This window comes from Bos taurus, chromosome 5 (genome assembly GCF_002263795.3).
Source record: "Bos taurus isolate L1 Dominette 01449 registration number 42190680 breed Hereford chromosome 5, ARS-UCD2.0, whole genome shotgun sequence".
In the NCBI taxonomy this organism is placed as follows: domain Eukaryota; kingdom Metazoa; phylum Chordata; class Mammalia; order Artiodactyla; family Bovidae; genus Bos; species Bos taurus.
This window is the reverse complement of record NC_037332.1, coordinates 66,172,797-66,197,308: the sequence shown is the minus strand read 5'-3', so window position 1 is coordinate 66,197,308 and position 24,512 is coordinate 66,172,797. Positions and strand designations below refer to the sequence as shown.

Sequence of the window (24,512 nt, the reverse complement as noted above, 5' to 3'; positions counted from 1 at the left end):
AGGGGGCTGTGGGGCCCATCTACCATGCATGGTCAGAGGAGACGATCATGTTGGAAAAAATGTCCTTTCCCACTCTAACCACATAAAAGATAGGGTGAAGTCATTTCCAGAAAAACATAAATAGAAAGGGGGCTGGGCAGACCAACACTGTGCCCAGACTGTTACACCTATCTCTTTGCTGAAGAGGCAGTTACTCTACCAGGAGCATACATCTCTTGAAAAGTATACCTTGTCCTTCGGTTTTAAAAGTCACATCCCAGAGCACTGAGTTGATCTCATGACATTCACTCTACTTGGCTCCCAGAGATGAAAGACTGACCTCACTCTCCTGGAATTCGGACTTATAATCCCCCGAAATAATGAGATATCAAAGTTGATATTAGGACATTTAAATCATCATCCAATATTTCACATTTCTCCAGGCTAAGCAAGCAAAATAGCCAGGGCAAATCCTTTTCAACAAATTGACATCTGGGCCATCTCTTCAATCATCCATTGCCTTTTTTTTTTTTTTTTCTATTTTGCCCTTTTTAGGAGAAAGTCAATGCTGAGTTAGAACTTTAGGCTGTACAATAGGCTATTAACATTCCATGATGGGCAGTATTTTCCCAGCATTTTTTATGGGGTTCCAGGCTTTTCTTAGAGTTTATGTCATACAATTCTTAACTTGTTTGTAGTGGGTGGAGATGGAAACATAGTCTATTGAAAACATCAATGCTTCCTCCCTAAAATTTAAAGGGGCTATTATAATCCTTTTAGATTCTGCCTCTCAGGCAATGTCTTACAAAGATAGGCGGGGAGAAAATAAGGGCTTATCATATTCACATGGTTAGCTTTTGCTAAATGAATATTGTGCTACTAGACCTCCATTAATAGCATACAAATGGGACTCAGCTCACACTGGGATAAGGGAGGGTACCTACTTCCCTAGTTTACAGTCTTGCCTTACCTTCTAAACCAGCATCTGCCACCATCTGGGATCATGGGCAACTCATGACATGATCAATTACTGTTACTGGAAAGAGACTTGGGTTTTGCATCACCAGATACTGGTCTACCTCTTTGGGAGGCATCATGGTCGAGTATCTATCTGGTGAGCTCCAGGATCAGAAGTGACTGATACAAATCCCAAACATGGTCACATCTTCACTGTAAGAAATCAGGCACGTTGTTTTTTATTCATATTTCATGAAGGTAAAGTGGCTAAGACAGTAGTACCCATCTCTGAGAGAACTATGAGAATTAAATAAGAAAATGTCTACAATTAGCACTTACAAGACAGTGACCAGCACATACACATGTTCAACTGGTGGAACTGTTATTCTTTTATGAAAATAATAGGTGGTTTTACTATTAGTTCTAGGTCTATCAGTTTGTTCCTATGTGACCTCAAGCAAGTCACTAAATCTTCAGGAGCCTTAGATTGTGAATGATACCAATGCAAACAACGTCATCTCCTGAGGTTGTTGGGAGGATTCATGGAGATTACTGTGTAAACTGTAAAATGTGTGCAAATTTTAATCAAGATAACTATTATTGCCATTGTCGTTAGCTCTCAGGGAACTTAAGTTTGTGGACAGTTTTCCATTGGAAAACTAAGAGCTAGGATCGCCAAGAGAAAAATGGGGGAATGTGAATGATCCCTTCATGGCATTTTCCAGCTTCCTATATATCTGTGTATGGCATACACTGTGTAATAATGTATATCACAAATTAACCCCTATCAAACCTATTCCCTCATGAGTCAGTTAACCCTTCCTTCAGAGGGTATGTTTCCTCAGTCAACCCCAGTGAGCTTGAGGACCAACTTTTTTTTTTTTGGTAAATAATCTTACCTTCTCTGGTGTCAATAGGAAACAGTATTTACTCACTACTGTTTTCCTTTCAAAAATCTGTCTAGTTGCATAGTAGACACAGTTTTAGCTGGTTTGTTTGTCTTGGACAGGCTGTTGAAGTGAAAAGTTTTTGCTTGACTGAATGTGGGACAGTTTCATAACCCGTTCAAGAAGTGCACTGAAGGAGGGTGCCAGCTCCGACGGCTGCTTCTAGCAGGCCTCCACTTGCCACCCATTGTCAAGGGTGGCCCGCGTCATTAAATTAAAACAATGAGCAAAGCAACAGATGCAACTGAGACTAAATCCCTGAGTGCTTTTGTTTTGTCACTGTCATTGTCTGCAACAAAGAAGTCACATGTGAGAGCCTGGGAAGAGAGCCAAATGCAAACCAGACGACATCCCAGCTGGTTCTGAATGGCCTCCATCATACGCCTGTGTGCATGGGAACCATGCTACTTGGAGCAGTGTCAGCTTTATCAAGTGAGTTTCTGCCCAGGACTTTGCTGTGATGCAGAGACAGTCCCAGAAGAGAGTCCAGAAGATCCCTCCACTCAGACTTTACACCTTACACTTCTGCTTTGAGAGAAAAGAAAGAATCTCTGAATTGGGGAAAGGGATAAGATCTATATGATTGGCCAAACTAACCTCAGTTCTTTTTGCTACAGCGATCATGAATGTGAAGAGAGAGGTATAGAAGATACCTGAAGTTTTTATCTGGAAACCTGAGATTAATTTGGCTTGAGAAGAAGACTGGAGATTAAATACCTCATGTGCTTTCTTGTTGCTTGTAACCATTTCATTCTGGAGTATTTCCTTAGAATGGGCTTTATTCAGATTCTTTAAAATCCTTTTTCTAAGCTGTCATACCTTGTAAACAGAAAAAGAGGTTAAAACCCAAATTAGGGTATTTTTAGTCCTGTTAACTTGGTTACTAGTTTGATAGAGCAATAGTGTCCTTAATAATAGTGATTAAGGGGGTTTGATGAGCCATATACCATCAGCAGGGTCTATTGAGAACTGAACAGAAATGTTTCAAAGAGTTTGGGACAATAGTATGTCTACTCTGTAGCTGCATATGTCTTTCTTCCATTTTCCAGAGAACTCCTTTAAGAAGCAGAATAAGGTGTAAGGTTAGAAATAAAAACTTTACCGGTAGCTTAACAGCTGATGCTTTGTAGAGCAACAAATGCATGTCTAGTGAACCTGGTAAAAGTTGTATGATATTAGAGGGGAAAGTGCCAGGATTGTAAACAGATAGCATCTCAAGCTCTCCTACATGAATGCCCATTTTCTTCCCACAAAGATTTTTTCAGTGGCCACTGAGCTAGATATTTTAATAAACATTTTTACACAATGATGTCATCCTCCTTCTTTTCAGGAGGTATAAGATATTTTCACCATCAACGTGCAAAGTACTAACTTGCTTTTATAAAGGACTTGTTGATCACTCTAATGTTCCAGGTAGAGCTGAAAATATGTGTAAGAAAAATGATCAAATCCCTATGGGTCTGAGTCAATAGGTATCATTTCCAGGGATTAGTAGTTGACTCTGCCCCAGCTTCTCACCCTCTCTAGTTCTCAGGTCTGAGTGATCTGCAAGCTCCCTCACAAGGGTCTTTAAACATCTTACAGTGATTGTGAGAGTGATCATTTCCTTAGCCAGAAGGAAGGATTTGGAGATTCCAGTGCCCGTGATGAGAACCCTTGGTTTTGGTCTGGATGGAAAATGTTCCTGGGAAAAAGGAATCCTTAAACCTCATTCTGTACCAATAATTATCCATTACATCCTTCTCTAAGGGCCTCCTGACTAGAAGGAAAATCAAGAGAAGCAGCACCTGATGTTTCTGCATGTATATGTCATTTCCTTCTGGATTTTATTTTACAGCTTATTTGTCTAAATAAATGTTGGTATTTAAGTAGGTTCAAGGATAAAATAATAATTACAGAAGAAGTATAATGACTTGATCCTGCACATTATCAGAGGGTTCATTATATTCATTCAATAGGTATTTATTGAGCACCTGAAATGTTTTGGGCATTGCTGTAGACATGGAGCTGTAACAGTGAGCAGAGACATGTCCCTATTATTATAGGGCTTCTATTCTAAGCAAAACTCAGTATTCCTTGGATAACAGAACTGGTTGTTGATGGGTGAATGGTAGCATCAAAACAAGGAACCCAGAATGTTTAATCCAAGAATAGTTCCTTTCCAATAAAGATTGAATAATAATAGTAAATAACAATTGGTAATACTTAGGTAGTGTTCACGGTGTTCCAGGCCTATTATAAGTGATTTTATATCCTAATTTTTTAATCCTTAATCCTAAAAGGTAGAAACTATTATTATCCCAGTTTATGGATGAAATTGAGACACAGGAGATTGTCACTTACACAAGTTCATATGGCTAGAAAACAGAAGAACCAGGATTTGAGCACAGCTCAGAATGTCTGTGATTTTGTAGATTCCAATCAGCTACAAAACTTCCCAATCTTCTACTTCAAAACCTCTGCCTCTCTCCAGAGGAGAAAAAGAAAAAAATGAAAAGTTATCTCCTTTTTACAGAAACTAAAACAGAACCAAAAGCAATAAAACAATGGAGGATGATCCCAGGATGTGATTTTTTTTTTTTTTTCCACTAGGAAAAAGACGTTCCAAGCCAGAAGACTGGATTTTAAAGGATCCCCTTCCTATCAAGGAACCTGTGATAGTGGCAGATGAATAAACACATATTTTTGTGTGATTACAAAGCAATTTGTGGTCCCCATGCCATCAAGGGAAAATAGAAGTAGCTTTAGTGAGGTTTGTCTAAATTAAAAACTCATGGTCATCCACTTGTTTATGTCTTTCTCAGAAAACCCTGGCCCAAGTTGTCTATTAAACTGACTGGTGAGACATAAGGTATGAAGATTGAGATCCAATGTTAGAAAGAGATGGGTTGGATACATAAAAATTCATCAAATTAATGTCACTTTTTCTCGCTTATTTTTAGGAAGTACATTTGAAGAACACAAGTAGAGGGAGTGCAGGAAACAAGAACTACAGAATGTAGGAAGACCTTCCTAAAGAGTGAAGAATGACATGCCACCGGCAGGATCCTTCGCTCTGCACGAGTTACCTGTTAAACACCAGAAGACCTACCAAAAATAAGTTTGATAACATTTCAAAAGATGGGCATTTCCCCCAATGAAATAAGTAAACATTCCAACATTGTCTTTAGGAGTGATTGTTCAAAGCTTTGCACCTTGCAAAAATGACCCTGGAGTTGGTAGATTGCTGTTGATCCTTTATCAATAATGTTCTATAGAGAAAATATATATATAGATCTTAGTCCCTGCCTCTCAAGAGCCACAAATGCATGGGTGTTGTATAGATCCAGTTGCACTAAATTTATCTCTGAATCTTGGCTGCTAGAGACATTCATTCAGCAGGCTTGTCTAAGTGGTTTATTAATTTTTTTATTTGCACTTCTTTCTACGCAACACAGGCTGTTTGTTTTACAGTGTCTGATAATCTTGTTCCTCTATCCCACTCCCTTCTCCATCACCTTTATATTTGCTGAATTTGGCCTCCTAAACAGCAGCAGCAAGCAGTTAAGTAGCACACCAGTTTTTAACCCACAAGATTCCATCTGTGGCATTTGTACCAAATATAAGTTGGATGCATTTATTTTAGACACAAAGCTTTATTTTTTCCACATCTTGCTAAAAGATGCAAGTAGTTACAACTTTGAGGCCAATCATTTTAGGTGTATGTTTTAAGCATAGAAAGTCTCAAACTCTGAATGGTTCCTTCAAGAGATGAGTTAGTGTGTGACCTGATCAGTACTTCTCTCTTTTTATTTCTTCCATATAGAGCACTATGTAAATTTAGCATATCAATAATACAAGATATATCAAACAGTATGTAAAACTCTGTTTTTTAGTACAATGGTGCTATTTTGTAGTTTGTTATATGAAAGAGTCTGGCCAAAACGGTAAAAGGTGAAAGCAAAACTAAAGAGGGAGCCTGGAGCCAAAGGTGACACAGAGGGGATGGGTACTCAAAACTCAAACATTTGGGAAAGAAAAGCTCCCCAATTATGCCTTCCAAGAAAAATAAGACACAAAGTCCACTGATACAAATTTGTTTGGCGAGTCCAGAGAGGAGTAGAAAAAAGCAGAAGGCTAGGAATTTAATAATCCTGGTTTCTTATTCTCGCTGAAGAAACAAACATCTGACGACTCTGCCACGGACTCACCACTGTGTGACCTTGGGCAAGTCACTTCACCTCTCTGTGCCTCAGTTTCCTCATCTGCAAAATGGGGGCAATATGTAATCTACCTACCTCACAGGGGTGGTATGAGGATTAAAAAGATAAAGCTCCAGATTTTTATCCTGAGTTGCTATGAGGGCATCAAGATCAGAGCCCTTGAGTTGCTAGGATGCAAAGAATTCTATAAACAACCCATTCACAGTATAGCTAGAAAATTGATAAGCTGAATGCTCTTGACATGCCAGTTCTTGTCAGTGAGGCTATCCAACTAACTATCTGTTAAAAGCTAACAGTTCAATCTCTTTTAAAACACTTTGCAAAATAACTTAGAAACATTTGAATCTACAATTTGATTTTGAATTCTGCATTTGGATTTATAAATATAAAGTGAAAGCGGAGAAAGGAAAAGAAAGGAGAAAAACAAAGATTTCTACAAGTGAAAGGATGGTTACTCCTTTTGTTAGCACGTTCTGACTCTTCCAGGCATTTACTAATAATCGAATAATTTGTTGTTGTTTAGTCGCTCAATCAGTTCTACTCTTTAGCGACCCCATGGACCATAGCCCACCAGGCTTCTCTGTCCATGGGATTTCCCAGGCAAGAATACTGGAGTGGGTTTGCCACTACCTCCTCCAGGGGATCTTCCCAACCCAGGGATCGAACCCACATCTTCTGCTTGGCAGGCAGATTCTTTACCACAGAGCCACCTGGGAAACCAAATCTAATAATACTTATTTTAATATCATAAATGAGACTATTCACTTTGAAAGCCACAGTTATTTCCTCTCTTTAAGCCCAAGATTTCAAATCCTGAAATAATAACTAATAAAAAGTCACAAATTTACTTTCCTGAATATATTTTGTTCTATCCTTGGAAGTATATCCATAAACATATATTTTTAAATTTTTTTGACAAAAATATGCTTAACTAGTGTTGCAAATTGAGAGGCAAAAGTTCCTTTCACAGCTAGAAATTTTCTAGCTCATAACTCATGTCTGCTTAGAAGAGTGGCTTCTAGTCCTCCGTGGATGTATCTTATCCATTCAGTTGAAAATTGGTATCAAGAAAACCCAATGATAAGAACAAGTCCATGCTGACCTAGAAAAATATTTCCTGTCTATATATCAAGGTTTTCTTACTAAAACAACAAATCATTCATCATTCATATCTTTTTATCTGCCTTAGAATTTTTTGGTAAAAAGCAAGCAGACTTGATTATTTCATGTAAATTATATCCCTTTTATTCTTGGAGAGTGTTCATGCAAAACAAAAATAGCATCTTTAGTTTTCATCCCTCTGGTTCACCTCAAGGTTCAGAGGCCAGAAAAAAACAGATTTCTTGTATCTCCAAACTTATGCAAAACGAGGCCTCTTTAATGGATGTCCCTTTCAGCCAACCGGTATTTTAACATCAGTCCACAGTGTTATTTGAATTCAGCACCTCCAGCATGCTGAGCTATGTTCTGATCACTGTGGACAATGTAAAAGAAACCATAGGTGGTTTTGCTCTTCATCTGTTTTCTAGACATATGGGTTCTGTGGGTTGAGATAATGGATCCATTTTCCCAAAATGGCACTTTTGATTTTTATTTCTTATTCCTAATGTATATCTTTTAAAATTACTGGCTACCAATAACATGTTACATGCAACCTTCTACAGACTTATATGTTTCCAGACATAGGTGAATATGTTAATTCTAAGAGTGTCTTTTGACTTATTTGATTCACTAATAATTCTATTCATAACCAAAAATATCCCAGTGAGGAAAGTTTAAATATGGAAAGCCATATTACTTTTCTTAATTTTTTCTAACACATAGTCCTATTCAACTGTATCATAAATCAGCTAATTAAAAATTAGCTAATTATGCTAACCCTCTATCTTATTTTCAAATGATTTAAAACTAGAAGTCAAATTGCTGTCAACTCCAAAAGCCAGCTGATCACTATATAGTACAGCAGAATGACCCAGTATTGACAGAAGGAAGCACATAAAATCTTACAACTCAATTTGTAAGCTTTACTTTAGAATTTTAAGATGAGGCAATATCAAGATATTTACAAAAGAACTATAAATACGTGTAAGAGTGAGCTTCCAATTTATGGGTTGATTTCCAGTTTAATTGACAACACTGAATACCTAGGTCAAATGTCCACTCCCAATTCCTCAAATAGTATAATTGTATTATTAGAACATTTTAAAATGAGGAAGACCCACTAAAAAAGTGAAAGCATCTTTCCATCAGAATCCACTCATTTAGAGATAAGGAAAAACTCTTCCAATACTCACCCTACTCACACACACACACACACACACACACACTCATCCTAAGAGTCCAATGGAATATTGAGGAGAAATCACTTCCTTGAAAAATCTTTGGAAAAAAAAAAAAAAAGCCTGGTGTCCCTTGAGGATCCTTCCCCTCCTTGGAATGTCAATGTTTGTGTAGATGAAACCATCTCATGCACTGTGGCTTCAGGGTTTCTGTTACTAGTTTATGCACTTGGGAGAATGCTTTAAAATGGAAGATGTAGCACATTTTGCTTTCCCATTTATTGTTTGGCCAGCTATGCCAATGTGGTGCTAATGTTTCTTTAAGAAAGTACTTGACTAAAAAAAAAAGAAAAAAAGAAAAAAAAGAAAGCATAGACATATTTTTTTAAAGTATGAAAACAACAATTCTATAGCTAGATGGCATAAGAAAATAGCATTAGGTCTAGTCACCACCACCTTTCAACTTTTTATCACTTGCAAGTAGTGTACTGTTCACCAAATTGTGAGTTTGGGGGTGCAAAGGCAGAAGATGAAAATTGTTTTAAGTTAGAAGGCTCCATTGTTTTGTTGGCTCTCAAACTCAACAAAATTAGCAATATATTATCCAATCTGAACACTTTGATTCAGGAGCATGGAGCATAAAAGGGAAAGAAAAAAGAAAAAAGACCTTATAGGCAAATGGCAGAATTGAAAAGATGATTGAGTTACTCATTGCTTTGTGTGTGTGTGTGTGTGTGTGTGTGTGTGCTCTCTGCTCTAAAACATACTCAGCAAGTGGAGAAAATAAAAACAAAGAGAAAAATGCATAGATTCACCTGCTAAAAATAGCTTCTGCCACATCCCCCTTGAGTAGTTATTTGGCGTCGACTGGTTTAATAGAAGATATTCTCCCTTTACCTAAACATCTCAAAGAGCAGTAGCTCTTATAAAAGCAATCACTGATCTCATTGGGAAGTGTTGGAAAGTATTTCCTTCTGAGATGGGGGTTATCTACTGATAAGGACAGAGAAGAATTTATGAGAAATCGTTGAAAGAGATGGCTAACAATCTGTGAAGATTTTTTTGTTTTTGTTTTTTACTTTATACAGTCTTTATGAATATCTTAATGTTCAAAAATGACTTGTTTTTTTCTTCTTTTTTTATATTGGAATAAGGGATGATAAGTTAAACCCACATAGACTGACTTTTTAAAACTATAGGCTAGATAGAAATGTATGTTTGACTTGTTGAAGCTATAATCAGACTATTTAAAAATGTGTTTGCTATTTTTAATCTTAAAAGATTGTACTAATTTATTAGAGACAGATCCTATTTGGCTCTCTTCATTAGAAAGAGCATTTCCCTTCAAATCACCTGGGCTTTCCCATCGATGTTTTTGAAAGAATAATCTGATTTATGCAACATTATGGCATCATTTATTTTAAAATTTTAAAATAAAATAAGTGATTCTTCATGCCCCTCTCCTGCAATGCTCATAAACTCCAAAATCTGAAAGGGGCAAAAAACAAGAGAAAATTTTGTTGGTTCTTTGTTTTGGGTTTGTTTGTTTTTGATGCTAGTGTTTAATCCTATAGTACATATTTGCTTATTGCTATGTTAATATTTTAAAAGACTTTTCTGTTAGGTATTAGAAACTGATACATAGATATCTTTTTTGTGTGATTTCTATTTAAAAAAAAAAAGGAGATGAGATGACTGTCTGAGCTTTAAGTGCGTGTGGTACAGGATAAAGATACAAATTTAAACAATCAAATCCTATCTGGAGCAATACTTTTTGTAGAGAACCTCTCATAGATGAGACAGAGGCCCAGGGAAGTTTTGAAACTCTTTTTTTCCTCTTAGTCCTTATTCATTTAGTATCTGTCTCAAAATTTTGTAGAGGACTGACCAAACTGAAACCCTGAAATGAAAGGGACCTCTTTCAAAATATACATTTCACCTGTTTTCTTAATTTATGAAGCCACATTGATCTTAAACATGGTCCCTATTTCTCCCCATTCTTCAACTGTCATTGATAAGGTCTTTCAAGAAAAAACCACTTAAAAAGAGAACACAAAATTTCGTATGTCACTGCCCAATTGAAATGTAAATTAAGATATAGTTTCTTCTATTTAACCCCTGCTGAATCTCACCTGTCACCTTCAAATGGCCTTCACTCTCCTTAGGATATACCTTTTTTTTAAATTGCCCAGGCCTAAATGCACTGATGTAAAAGTAGGAAAAATGAAAGAAGAACTCAAAAATCCCTTCCAAACCACCCACTGGCCCTGCTCACTTACCCATAGCAAAATCACTACTGTTAATCCCTTAATCTGATTTTTTTGGATATTTATCTTGTACCTGCTGCTAAACACACTGCAGGAGGGACTCTGAAACCTCAAGCCACCTACTCACATCTCTTATCTGTGTCTGTGTATTATTAAAATGTCTATTCAAATATCAAAAACTTTCAAACATCATGCAGCTTGTATTCAGTTTATACAAAGGCCCCAAGTACTATGTCTGATCTCTTTTTGCTGAAAGAGCTAATGAAGCTGAAACCTGGGATTACTTCATGTGTTTTGCTTCATTTGTTTTTATCACATTTATAGGCCAAGTGTGATAAGGAAACTTATAGACACTGAATTAATCTTCCCTGCTACTCTGAAACCAGAAAATGATTGGTTATTGTTCATTATATCTGTCTTAGTTCAAAACATATTTTTTATTAAATTAACTCTGTATTTGAAATTATTATTCAATTCATTTATGGCAGAGGAATATCGATCCTAATGACTTCTAAAAATGTAACTAACTGAATCATTATCTGACATTTACTGTTTAATAAGCATATTTTGAAAATGTATGGCTAGAGCGTCATAATAAAATGATATATCTTTCTTTAGTAATTACATTAAAATTAATCATGTTTGATTAATTAGTTCTTTTGGACAATGTTGGTGTAATGTGTCATTCCTTAAGAACTATATTGTAATGTAGCGTTTTTATTAAGATCATTGCAGCAAATAAAACATGAAAACTTACCCAGAAAATAAAACTAATCATACACCCAGAATGGAGATATCTTACAAAATTTACAGGTTATATTTAAAAATAAATGTTTCAAAGAACTTGTACAAACTATGTCAGAGATGTATGAATTGTACGATAGATGCATTAACAATAAAGCAGTTTAAGTAAGCCATCCCACTCACTGGAATCCAACAGTGAGTTATAAATACCAAGCATTTGGGGAAAACTTCTCTATCACACAGGGTACATAATATACAAGCAGCATTTAATACACTCCCATATGGAGAGATGTTATAAGAATGTGATCTCCTAACACTGAATTTTTGTTTCAATAAATCTCATTCTTCACTGAATAGACGCTGTGAATATCAAGCTCACAGTAGCATTTGTGGAAGCACCAGGTGGAAATTAGTATTGATAATTTCCCTCTTGTTGTTTGAAAGCATCTCATTCTGTTTTCCTTTACTTAAACCCTCCATGAATTATTGGGAAATTTACCTAAATGTAAAAAAGGCTCACAAGTTTTACACTTGATTTTAAGAAACTAATAATATTACTAAAGTTTCCTGTATCATTTTCCCACATGGGGCTCACCTTTACACCCAATTTCATTCACTCAGAGTCTCCATGGTTCTTCCTAGGACCAAAGCGAAGACTAAACTTCCTCATTCTGCTTGTGCTCAGAACTGTGCCTCCTGTGACCATAAGCGTCTAAGTGCATTGTGTACAGCATGTGACGTGTGTGGCTCATCTGGGTACAGCCTTTTCATTAGAAGTTTTGTGGATGGTGAAGTAAGAGGGCAGAAAGACGTCAAACATAACTGTCATCTTAGTAAGTTCCCTTCCTCTCTTCTGCAAACTCTCTCAGAAATTACTTCCTTTCCAACCCTTCATCTTCTCCCCTTGAAAGAACTTGCAAGAAAATTCTACTACAGTTCTCCACCACAGCTTTGCCCGTAGTGGGAACTGGGGCAGGCCAGCTCACCTTTTATCACTGCATATGCCCCAAAGTTGTTTCTTTCCTCAACAAAAGAGCAATTCTGTCCCCAAAGAATTGTCTTCTTTCAAGATCATCAAGGTCAAATTATAGTCTCTTTTTAAAAATTATATTTTTCCTTCCTATAAGATCTGTGTGAGTGATAAATTATCACCACCCCAACAATGGTTAATATTTTCTGAGCACTAACTATGGATCAGTCACTACACTAAGTAGTTCACCTATATTTTATCATTAGTCTTTATAAAAACCCTATGAGTCTGGCACTATTATGAGCCCTATTATACACACGAGGAAATGGAGGTTCAAAGACATTATTTAACTTGCTGAAAGTCAGAGACAGGCAGAGCAGCCTCGAAGCTGGGTTTGAAGACCTCAAAACATGTGCTTTCACTACTTCATCATTCATGCCCCAATCCAGATGCAAAGACAATTCGATACACTGATGCATTTTTGTTCATATTTGGTTTTATGAGGCAGAAATAGAGCTAATTGGATGTTTGAGAGATAAACTATTTTTGAATATGAACTTAAGATGAATCAGCATTTCTGCTCAATAATCAATATATCTAACCGGGCTTTTAACCTTTACGGCCATTCCTCTACAGTCCACGTCCCAGTGTCGTTTTGTGATAGCCCTTCCCATCATGCATGTAATACCCAAGGGTGAATCAGTCTCAGCCAGGAAAGGTATGTCTTGAGTCCTTACATAATTCAGAAATAAACTCTTTCTAAAAAAGTAAAACCAGAAACTGATCACAAAGAATCTTGCCAAGAGCTCCGGCAACAATACACCTATTGTTCTCGTGACAGATTGTCAAAGTCAGTGAGGTCTCAAGAAACATGGTTGAAGCAAGGCTTCCACAGACAAAAATATGGACTCCCAGAGTCCATGTTCCTAGTTTCTATATCCCTGGCCTTCTAAAAGGCCTTGGTTATCCCACTCTAGGGATTCCCAGTGGGTATAGTTCTAGCCCTAGATGGCATTTGGGAAATGTTGAGGGACATTTGGGGTTGTCAATCACAGTGATTAGGGGGTATTATGGATATTTATTGGGCAGAGGTTAGAGTTCCAGACACTTCATGCAGATGATAAACCTGTTTATAATTACCTAAGCATGATTTTAACATAAATTGAATTTTCCAGGAATGCTACCATTGTAAACTAAGTGGAAGGTGGTAACTTATTTCATTTGTAACTTTATCAAGCATTGTCCACTGTTCCAGAAAAAGCATCATTGATGGCAGTGCTAACTGTGCTATTTGAATCTCTTCATTCTCTACCTGTATCAGTCCTCTTACAGCTGTCATGTTCATAATTTTCCACATGGGGTGAATATCTGACCACTCACTATGTTTTCTAATAGAGTTCAGCCTTAGCATTTCTATTTTGCAGTGCATGTTATTTTGCTACAAACTGTTTTCACTCTACTTTATATTACAGTTCAGGCATCACTTTTATTTTTGTTGAACTTGTGTATGTATTATCTATGAATTTCATTTTGGGATATTAAAGAGTATATCATAAAAGTTTGCTATAAAAAGGGGAGCTTTGGGTATGATACGGCTGAATACAACAATTATGATCTTACCTGAGTCATGATGACAGATGGATGGCAGAGCCTTTGCCTTCTTCCCAGGGAGGCATTTAAAGTGTAGAGCTGAGCTGAAAGCTTGTATCTCCCTCACCTGTTTATGGATAGAGATAAACCTCTTTGGGATCCAATAAAGGATAATGGTTATGGTTAATACAACATCTGTTTTCTAAATGTTCTTTCCTTCACCCTGTGATGGGATGAGATGATTTGGAAAAGAATAAAGCAATCAGTGAAAACAGAAACATATGTAAATTGGATTTGAGACAATAGCAGCAATACATCAGAAGTAAAATTTGACCTTGGATTTCAAGCAAGGTCGGAAATGTGGCCTAGAAGGGAGGTTTCTCTTTATAATGGTTACTACCAGGTAAGTTAAGAGTAAGTAACTGTCCTATGACTTTCTAACTCTACTGCATTTATTGAAGTCAGTGGCTCCCACTAGTCCCCAAACTCCTCCACTTGAGGGAACACTGGGGAGAGGCTCTCCAAGTGGAAATTTGGGGGATTCATAGTCTGTAATCACAGCAACTTCTCTACATAAGTGCTGTGGCTGAATCCTCCATTCTATCCTACAAACACAGAACTCGAGTCTAAGTGTCTAAAGGATGTGATAGACAAACAGAGATGGAGAAAGTGCCCCCCTAGAGAGGGAAGGAGACAGCAGTAAGAGAGGCAGAAATCATAGTCAGGATTGTACAGATCTTCTAATTCAGCCACTCTTCTAGAATCTAAAATATTCAGATAGGGTTACTCCAGGACCAATATTCTCTCCCTATTTTTTTGTTTTTTCTGTCTCTCTCTCCTTTAAAGATCTTTTGGAAATGGAAACATTTCCATTCCTTTCCTGAAGTGAAAGTGAAAGTATTAGTTGCTGAGTCAGGTCTGACTCTTTGCGACCCCATGGACAGTAGCCCGCCAGGCTCCTCTGTCCGTGGAATTCTCCAGGCAAGAATACTGAAGTGGGTAACCATTTCCTTCTCCAGAGAATCTTCCCGACCCAGAGACTGAACTTGGGTCTTTTGCATTGCAGGCAGATTCTTTACCATCTGAGCCATTCTCTTAGTTAATATTGAAAAGTTTTTTTCTGGTATCTCTAGTCTTCATTGCGGTAGTAAAAGATACAGTGAAATAATTTAATATATATTTATGCTAGAATGTACTGGATGTTCATCTATTTGCTCTCATATCCATTTCCCAACGTTCTATTTATCTGCTCTGTTTCACAAGGAGCTACATTTTCTAGCTCCTGTTTCTCTGATTTCCAGGTAGGTTTGGCTAACAGGAGGCACTAACAGCAAGAGAGATCAGGAAGAAGGAAGAAGCCAGGGTGTTTCCTCCCTTTTTCTCTGCTTCAAGTAGCATCTTCAGCAGTAATTGCAGGCTCTGCCTCCCACTTGGAGCAGCACACTGTCCCCCAGGTAGACCTAAATCCATCCATGGCTTTTCTCAGATGGGAACATGACTTCCTCTCTGTGTCTCCCCAGTTCTAGAGATGGTAGTGACTTCCTGATGATGTTGATCTCTGGATTGACTCCCTTCTCTTATTTAACTACTTGTTTCTCCCATCACCTGTATTAAATATCCTCTGATTAAAATACCTAGAATCATTTCTGCTTCCTTCTCTGGACCTTAACTAATCAGTTCAGTTCAGTTCATTTGCTCAGTCATGTCTGACTCTGCGACCCCATGAACCGCAGCACACCAGGCCTCCCTGTCCATCACCAACTCCCAGAGTTCACCTAAACCCATGTTCACTGAGTCGGTGATGCCATCCAGTCATCTCATCTTCTGTCGTCCCCTTCTCCTCCTGCCCTCAGTCTTTCCCAGCATCAGGGTCTTTTCCAACAAGTCAGTTCTTCACACCAGGTGGCCAAAATATTGGAGTTTCAGCTTCCAAATCACTCTTACCAATGAACACCCAGGACTGATCTCCTTTAGGATGGACTGGTTGGATCTCCTTGCAGTCCAGGGGACTCTCAAGAGTCTTCTCCAACACCACAGATCAAAAGCATCAATTCTTCAACCCTCAGCTTTCTTTATAGTCCAACTTTCACATCCATACATGACCACTGGAAAAACCATAGCCTTGACTAGACGGACCTCTGTTGGCAAAGTAATGTCTTTGCTCTTTAATATGCTGTCTAGGTTGGTCATAACTTTCCTTCTAAGGAGTAGCCATCTTTTAATTTCATGACTGCAATCAACATCCACAGTGATTTTGGAGCCCAGAAAAATAAAGTCTCTCACTGTTTCCACTGTCTCCCCATCTATCTGCCATGAAGTGATGGGACTGGATGCCATGATCTTAGTTTTCTGAATGTTGAGCTTTAAACCAACTTTTTCACTCTCCTCTTTCACTTTCATCAAGAGACTCTTTAGTTCTTCTTCACTTTCTGCCATAAGGGTGGTGTCATCTGCATATCTGACGTTACTGATATTTCTCCTGGCAATCTTGATTCCAGCTTGTGCTTCTTCCAGCCCAGCGTTTCTCATTATGTACTCTGCATATAAGTTAAATAAGCAGGGTGATGATATACAGCCTTGACGTACTCCTTTTCCTATTTGGAACTAGTCTGTTCTTCCATGTCCAGTTCTAACTGTTGCTTCCTGACCTGCATGTAGGTTTCTCAAGAGGCAGGTCAAATGGTCTGGTATTCCCATCTCTTTCAGAATTTTCCAGCTTATTGTGATCCACAGAGTCAAAGGCTTTGGCATAGTCAATAAAGCAGAAATAGATGTTTTCTTGGAACTCTTGCTTTTTTGATGATCCAGCGGATGTTGGCAATTTGATCTCTGGTTCCTCTGCCTTTTCTAAAACCAGCTTGAACATCTGGAAGTTCATGGTTCACATATTGCTGAAGCCTGGCTTGGAGAATTTTGAGCATTACTTTGCTAGTGTGTGAGATGAGTGCAATTGTGTGGTAGTTTGAGCATTCTTTGGCATTGCCTTTCTTTGGGATTGGAATGAAAACTGACATTTTCCAGTCCTGTGGCCACTGCTGAGTTTTCCAAATTTGCTGGCATATTGAGTGCAGAACTTTCACAGCATCATCTTTCAGGATTTGAAATAGCGCAACTGGAATTCCATCACCTCCACTAACTTTGTTCGTAGTGATGCTTCCTAAGACCCACTTGACTTCACATTCCAGGATGTCTGGCTCTAGGTCAGTGATCACACCATCGTGGTTATTTGGGTTATGAAGCTCTTTTTTTGTACAGTTCTGTGTATTCTTGCCACCTCTTAATATCTTCTGCTTCTGTTAGGTCCCTACCATTTCTGTCCTTTATTGAGCCTATCTTTGCATGAAATGGTCCCTTGGTATCTCTAATTATCTTGAAGAGACCTCTAGTCTTTCCCATTCTATTGTTTTCCTCTATTTCTTTGCAATGATCACTGAGGAAGGCTTTCTTATCTCTCCTTACTTTCTTTGGAACTCTGCATTCAGATGTTTATATCTTTCCTCTTCTCCTTTGCTTTTCGCTTCTCTTCTTTTCACAGCTATTTGTAAGGCCTCCCCAGACAGCCATTTTGCTTTTTTGCATCTCTTTGTCTTTTGGGGATGGTCTTGATTCCTGTCTCCTGTACAATGTCACGAACCTCCGTCCATAGTTCATCAGGCACTCTGTCTGTCAGATCTAGTCCCTTAAATCTATTTCTCACTTCCACTGTATAGTCATAAGGGATTTTATTTAGGTCATACCTGAATGGTGTAGTGGTTTTCCTTACTTTCTTCAATTTCAGTCTGAATTTGGTAATAAGGAGTTCATGATCTGAGCCACAGTCAGCTCCTGGTCTTGTTTTTGCTGACTGTATAGAGCTTCTCCATCTTTGGCTGCAAAGAATATAATCAATCGGATTTCAGTGTTGACCATCTGGTGATGTCCATGTGTAGAGTCTTCTCTTGTGTTGTTGGAAGAGGGTGTTTGCCATGACCAGTGCATTTTCTTGGCAAAACTCTATTAGCCTTTGCCCTGCTTCATTCTTTACTCCAAGGCACAGGAAAAACATAGAGGTAAGAAGCATGAGTGCTAAAATCAGGCAGATGTGGGTGTGTGTTGTGGCTCTGACCCTTCTAGCTGAGTTCTCTAGACAAACAACTTCTGTGAGGCTCAGTTTCCTCTTTTGTAAAATGGTATTAATAATAACAACAACAACAACAATATCTACCTCCTACTGGTATTTGAGGATTAAACACTATCATGCAGCCGTTCCTCAGTTTCTAGGTTTCTCAAAATTGTAAAATTTCCAAAAATAAGAGTAGAATTTTCAAGAAACTGAAATAGGATGGCAAAGTCTTTATTTGGTTAAAGTAAGGACATTTAAAAAAACCAATCATTATCACCATGTGATTCAGAGGGAATCATTTGAAAACATGACATGAATATAATCTTAGGCTAAAGAGCAGTCTCCTAAATGTAATAAAATAATCTTTATGGTAAACTCATCACATCATCTCAATGGATCCGTTTCGTCTTTTTGGTTTCTCTATGGCTGAAAACACTGGCGCAGTCCAGCACAGTCAGCTCCTCAGTTCTTGTTGATACTTTTGTTGTCACTACTTCTATTATTATTATTCGGAATGACAGTACTTATTAAGGATATAAGTTATTCAAGGCACAGTTCTCTCCATTGGCTTTGTCACACCCTTTTCCATGTACACTCTGACTCATGGCCCCAAGTATTCTGAACAAGTGACCACCTCCTCCCCTAATTTTACTCTGACTTAGCATTTCAGGGGGAAAGTAATGTTTGAGCCAAAAAAAAAAAAAAAATCCTTATACTACAAAAGCAAATGTAAAAGTTCAAGTCTAGCATTTTCTTGCTGTGTCACTTTAATCCTTTCTTGTCATTTTAATCCTTTGTCTTTCCTCTCCCTAGCCCAGCCCATCCCAGTCAGCACAGCTACAAATTTTCCATATAATGATTTTTAACTATTATATGATATTTTCAGGCCCTTCCTAAATAATACCAAAACATTTAATATAAGTAATTCAAAGAAACAATGCAAATAAGTCAGTTACTTGTCATCATGCAAAATCTCCATTGGCTTTGTATTTTTCAATAATTTCTCAACCAGTTTTACTGGCTTTTTCAGCACATACCTTCAATTATTCTGCCTTTTAGTTTTAGTCATATTTGTTCCAATCCATATTCTTCTAAGTCATCACGATTATTCTTAGCAATTGCTATTAAATGATGTTTGATGGTCTGGTCTCTTCTCAGTTTTTTTCAGTTTTCCATAATATCAAATAATAGAAATATCCCTCATGAGGCAAACACATCCCTGAAAGAGAAGACAATATATTTTTAAGTTCTTCTTAAGTTGTAAGAATTTACTTTTTATCTTTCATTGTGTGTGTAACATTATTCCGAATCCTCTTTGGGGTTACTCCTGCAGGACCCAAGGGGTGTATCAGTCACTGGAAAAGCAACTTGAGAATCTCTGGGATTGATTTTTGAAAATGCAGTATCCACAGAAACAGACCTCAGATGCTATCCCAGCAAATGCTGGCAACCCTACACTTCTGTGGAAGATGCCTTCTGTGGGTTTGCCCAACGGCTGTCTGTGGAGACCATCACTCTTTTAAACACAGCACATTCTATGCTGTATCCTTGTATGACCATTGCAAGAATTCTGAGTGTAGAGTTGTATTTCCCAGAAAGAGTACATAGCAAGCTAAAAGCAGCTGGATAAGATAAGGAAAATCAGTCAGTGAAAGGTTTGCTTAGAGGCTCTGGGGCATGTTTAAGCCCTCCAGGGTTTATTTGTATAGTGTTAATAAGCCAATTCTAAAAGTCAAACAGATAAAACTCTAAAACTCATAAGTAAACTCTTGCACTGAAGTACCACATATCCCTGGATCAGTACACTGCTTTTCACCTAAGAAGTCAATGAATGTGGGAACCAGATGTGGGTGGCCATCAACAGGACAGTTTCATGTGCATTTGGTCAGGCTATTGCCTCTGAAAACTTGGTCTCTGTCCCATGAGCTGAGGGAGGAAGGAAGACTAAGCTTTTTGAAGAAGCACCCCAGATAAACCCACGTGGAGCCATTCTTCCAGTAGTTTTAATGACTTGCAAACAACCACTCACACTTTCTCACTGGGCCCCCTGGGGACCCATGCTACATAGTTTAGAGACAGGCAAACAGGATTAAGGGTAAGGTCTGTGAACCATGGAACACAATTTTCCTCTCCGTGAAATGAACTGGCCCTTCTGGGGATCAAACCTATGACCTTGTGCTCATTAGCACTCTACTACAACCATGCCCAAAACAAATACAAGTTTGAAGCCAGAGGAACTTCAAACCACACTTAAGAATGTAATCAACAGAGCCACAGGGAAACACATAAAGTAAACACTTTGTATATAGGCAAAAAGAACAGACGTTTTGGAAAGTGCCTACGTTTTCTGAATCCCTTAGTCATCTGATGGCTTACTGGAAATTTCCACTTGGATATCTTCCATCATTTTGACTTCAACCATTTTCCTCCCTCAGCCCCCACCCCTGAAAGGAATTTACCATTTGGAACTTTCAGTTTATGGCACCATCACTCAGTCAACCAAGTTCAGAAACTTGGAGCTGTCCTTAGCAACACATTTGATCATCCAATGCATATTTAGTCCAAAACAAAATTCATTAAGGCCTTTATTTAAACATCTCTCATATCTCTTCTCCTGCCTATCCCCAGAAGCATCACCACAATCCAAACCTCATCACCTTCTGGATATTATGATAACTGCCTACCAGCTGTTGCTTCCCTGATCCATTTTATATACCATTTGTAAAATTCTGCTTTGTACGCCTTCTCAGAAACTTCAGTGGCTACTGTTCCAACTTGATATCTTATATTTTCCCAAAATCTATTACAACTAAACTATTTCTATTCATCCCCATCTTTGCATATGCCCCTCTTTTCTAAGTATCCAAAGGCTAGCCACCATTAAAGACACAGTGCATATTTCACTTCTGGCTTTCTAGGCTACTTGAAACCCTATAGATCTATCTCTTTTGAACTCTTGGATCCTACATTAGCAGTACTATTCATTAGGACTTTAATTCTCTAATAATCTATCATGATGTTATTTCTTCTTCTATGGAACACTTGTCTATCAATCATATTGTAAATCTCTGAAAGCAGAGATTTGGCTTTTAACCCACAGGTATTTACTGAGCCTTAATGTATGAGCAATACTATCTTGGGAATATAATAATGAACAAAAGAGACTTACACTATAAGAGGAAGATGGACAGTAGACAAATATATGAAAAAGATACTTTCAAATAGTAGAGAAAACTAGAGAGCAATTCAAGAAAACATGGATTGAATCAGTATTACTAATTCATCTATTTTCTGGGGCCAAGCAATTCAATGGAGAAGTCGAATTCTTACAAAACAAATTACTATCCCCTTTTGCTTTGGGTTCACTTTTCCTCTAGCATTCTCTCCCTTAACAAAGTCCATCCTGTCATCTGGTTTTCTCCACCATGAAGATGATGCTAGACTGATCTCTTTTCTGGAAATCAGTCATTATAATCCACTGCCTGACAATCACCTCCACCTAGAACTGTCCAGTACAGCAGCCACTGGACAGCAGGTTGAAATTGGGATATGCTGTAGGTATAAAATATGTACTAGACTTCAAAGAGCATGAAAATATACTAGTATTTTTGGCATTTTTATATTAACTAAGTATTGGCACAATAATATTTTGGCATTAAGTAAAATATGTTATCAGAATTAGTTTCATCTGTTTCTCTTTACTTTTTTAAATGTGACTGCTAGAAAATGTTTTAATGACACATGGCTTACATTTGTGTCTTTCATCATATTTCTATCAGACAGTGCTTACCCAGAAGATCTATGAAACATTCAAAAGATATTGAGCACTTACTGTATACTAGGCATGATTCTATTTGATACCTAACTTCTAGTATTGCTAGTACTTCAGTTCAAACTAAAGGTGTCTTTTCCTTTCCCCAAGGTACTCTGTATGTTGGCTTTCCTGTGTATTATATGTGTTTTGTATCACAGGCTCATGGACTGTAGCCTGTCAGGCTCCTCTGCTCTTGGAATTTTCCAGGCAAGGAGAATACTGGAGTGGGTCGCCATTTCCTTCTCCAGGGGATCTTGCCTACCCAGAGATTGAACTCTCATTTCTTGCATCTTCTGCAGTGGCAGGTGGATTTTTTACCACTAGTGCCACCTGGGAAGCTGATATGTTGGCCTTCCTACCTTTGTTAATGATTCTGTCCCAACTTTTCCAAGTTAGGAAGTCAGGTATCTTTATCCTTTTTTTCACAGCTCATCATTTGCCAAATCTTGTCATGTTTCCTCTTTAGCACAGTCTCTATTTCCTCCCTCCCTTCTGTTCTCATACCACTGTTGTTGATGCCTCTCAAAGAATAATTTAGTAAAATTTCTGCTCCTGTTGGGCTTCCCTTGTGGCTCAGAAGTAAAGAATCTGCCTGCAATGCAGGAGATGCAGGAGACATGGGTTCGATCCTCTGGACGAGGGCATGGAAACCCACTCCAGTATTTTTCCTGGAGAACCCTATGGACAGAGGAGCCTGGTGGGCTACAGTCCATAGGGTCACAAAGAGTTAGACACGACTGAAGCAACTTAGCTTGCACGCTGCTCATGTTACTGAAACACAAGTCCGTGTGCCCGACGAACAATGAGGCCAAGCAATACCAAAACATCCGACTTTGGGGCAGAGAAAGTTTACAACAAGGCCCTGCAAGGAGGTTTGTAGCTCATGCCTTAGAAACCCCTGAACTCCCCACAAGCTTTCAGCAAAGCCCTTTTCTAGGAAAGGTGAGGGAGGCACATGAGTTGTAAACTTCTGCCTGTCAGATCCTTTGTTCTTGAGGTCAGGTCATGATCAGGTAATGATGTTCCTGTAAACCTCCACCAAACAAATGTTATTCTGTTCTAACAAGAAAGGGCAAGGTTCCAAGGGACAGCTTTCACCCCACAATGTCCCAGTCCTAAGAGAAGGCAGATCTCAATTGGCAGCTTCCTCAGGGCCAGGTCCCCAGACCCTGCCCAACTGTAACAGCGCCTAGGACCCAACTGGCCCTCAGACTCCACAGGCCACCCCACAGGGAGGGGAGGTGGGGGATGGCCAGATCCCACAGACTGCAACCGAGACAGACTACTGCTGCCCTTAGGTCACAGAGACAGGGATGCAAGAGAAGTTCACCGCTCCCTCAAGACCTGGGCCAAGGCCAGTGGGCTGCCTGCTGCTGGAACATGCAGTCCCCAGCCTGCTCCCTGAAACACCAGTTCACCTGCTGGCCCAGGGCCCGGGGAGCTGGGGGCCCCAGGGGAGAAAGTCGGGATCTGCCTCTTACCTCACTCTCTGCTTGAGGACCACTATTCCACCAACAAATGGGACCACTAATGGTCGCTCACTGACAGTTGGTTGCTTGTGGGAGGGGTCTTCTGACAGGCATGGACCAATGGCAGAGCAGGACTACTAATGGTACTGGGTAACTGTTGCCGGGTAACGGGTGAGGGGTCGGTAACCGTGAACAGCCACAGCCGTGTGCTAAGGCCTTCCATCTCTCTCCATTTCTGACTCACTGGAAAAGGCCTGTTGCTGGGAAAGATTGAAAGCAAAAGAAGGGGATGGCAGGTAAGATGGTTACATAGCATCATGGACTCAATGGACATAAATTTGAGCAAACTCTAGGAGATACTGGAGGACAGAGGAGCCTGGTGTGCTGCAGTCCATGGGGTCACAAAGAGTGACACACTTATCAGAGCACACTTAGCAAATAAACAACAACAAATCTCCCCATTCCCATCTAACCTGTACATGGATACTATATCAGTTTTCCAAATCTAACACACTGATAACAGAATCAAAGAATGTTACAATTGAAGGAACACTGGGCATCCTTGTGGGATCCTTTCAAAATAATGAATAGATAAGTGTTATAGAGGGAGTACTGCCTATTTGCCATGAACACTTAAGTACCTCACATGTATTAGTGAGTTCAGTTCAGTTCAGTCACTCAGTCATGTCCGACTCTTTGCAAACCCATGGACTGCAGCACACCAGGCTTCCCTGTTCATCACCAACACCTGGAGCTTGCTCAAACTCATGTCCATTGAGTCGGTACATGTACAGTCACATTTAATCATTCCAACAACCTTATGTGGGAGATATTATTAATACACCCATTTTGCAGATAGGGATCCCAAGGTCCAGAGACATGAAGTAAATGCTTCAAAACACAACACCCAGTTGTGAGCCCCGGCCTATCTGACCCCAGAGGCCCTGCTCTTAATTTCTATGCTGTATTATCAAAGTGAATAGGGAAAGTCTTCATAATCCTGTTCCCCTAAACTTGCTATTCACTCCATATCAGGAAATGATACCACTACTAACCCAGGGGCTCAGGTAAAAAAACTTAAGTCCTTTTTTATATCTGTCTCGCACGCTCCAATCAAATTCATCAGCAAACCCCATTACCTCTCCAGTACAAATATATCCCAAGTTCGCTTTCTCACTATCTGCATATATAT

General features: G+C 38.8%; 1 protein-coding gene and 1 long non-coding RNA gene across 14 annotated transcripts in view; one reads left to right on the top strand and one right to left on the bottom strand.

Moving 5' to 3' along the window:
- Positions 1 to 11,298, top strand: part of IGF1 (insulin like growth factor 1) — a 78,038-nt gene extending 66,740 nt beyond the window's left edge. For 3 of the 8 annotated variants that reach the window (XM_005206497.5, XM_005206499.5, XM_005206500.5), the window contains exon 4: positions 4,826 to 11,298. In XM_005206497.5, coding sequence (XP_005206554.1) covers positions 4,826 to 4,885 — 60 coding nt within the window. In that variant the 3' untranslated portion in view covers positions 4,886 to 11,298. Of the gene's footprint in view, positions 1 to 4,687; positions 4,735 to 4,825 lie in introns of those variants that run through there. The other 5 variants (XM_024991342.2, NM_001077828.1, XM_059886094.1 and 2 more) reach the window with 5 other exon arrangements.
- LOC112446717 (uncharacterized) overlaps positions 1 to 23,660 on the bottom strand; it is a 67,334-nt gene extending 43,674 nt beyond the window's left edge. For 2 of the 6 annotated variants that reach the window (XR_003034780.2, XR_009494561.1), the window contains exons 1-3: positions 23,333 to 23,569; positions 19,075 to 19,256; positions 13,966 to 14,158 (exon numbers count right to left, since the gene is read on the bottom strand). This is a non-coding gene — a long non-coding RNA (uncharacterized lncRNA). Of the gene's footprint in view, positions 1 to 949; positions 2,409 to 2,600; positions 2,703 to 4,226; positions 4,351 to 13,965; positions 14,159 to 19,074; positions 19,257 to 23,332 lie in introns of all 6 variants that reach the window. The other 4 variants (XR_009494557.1, XR_009494556.1, XR_009494558.1 and 1 more) reach the window with 4 other exon arrangements.
- Positions 23,661 to 24,512: the final 852 nt, after the last annotated feature.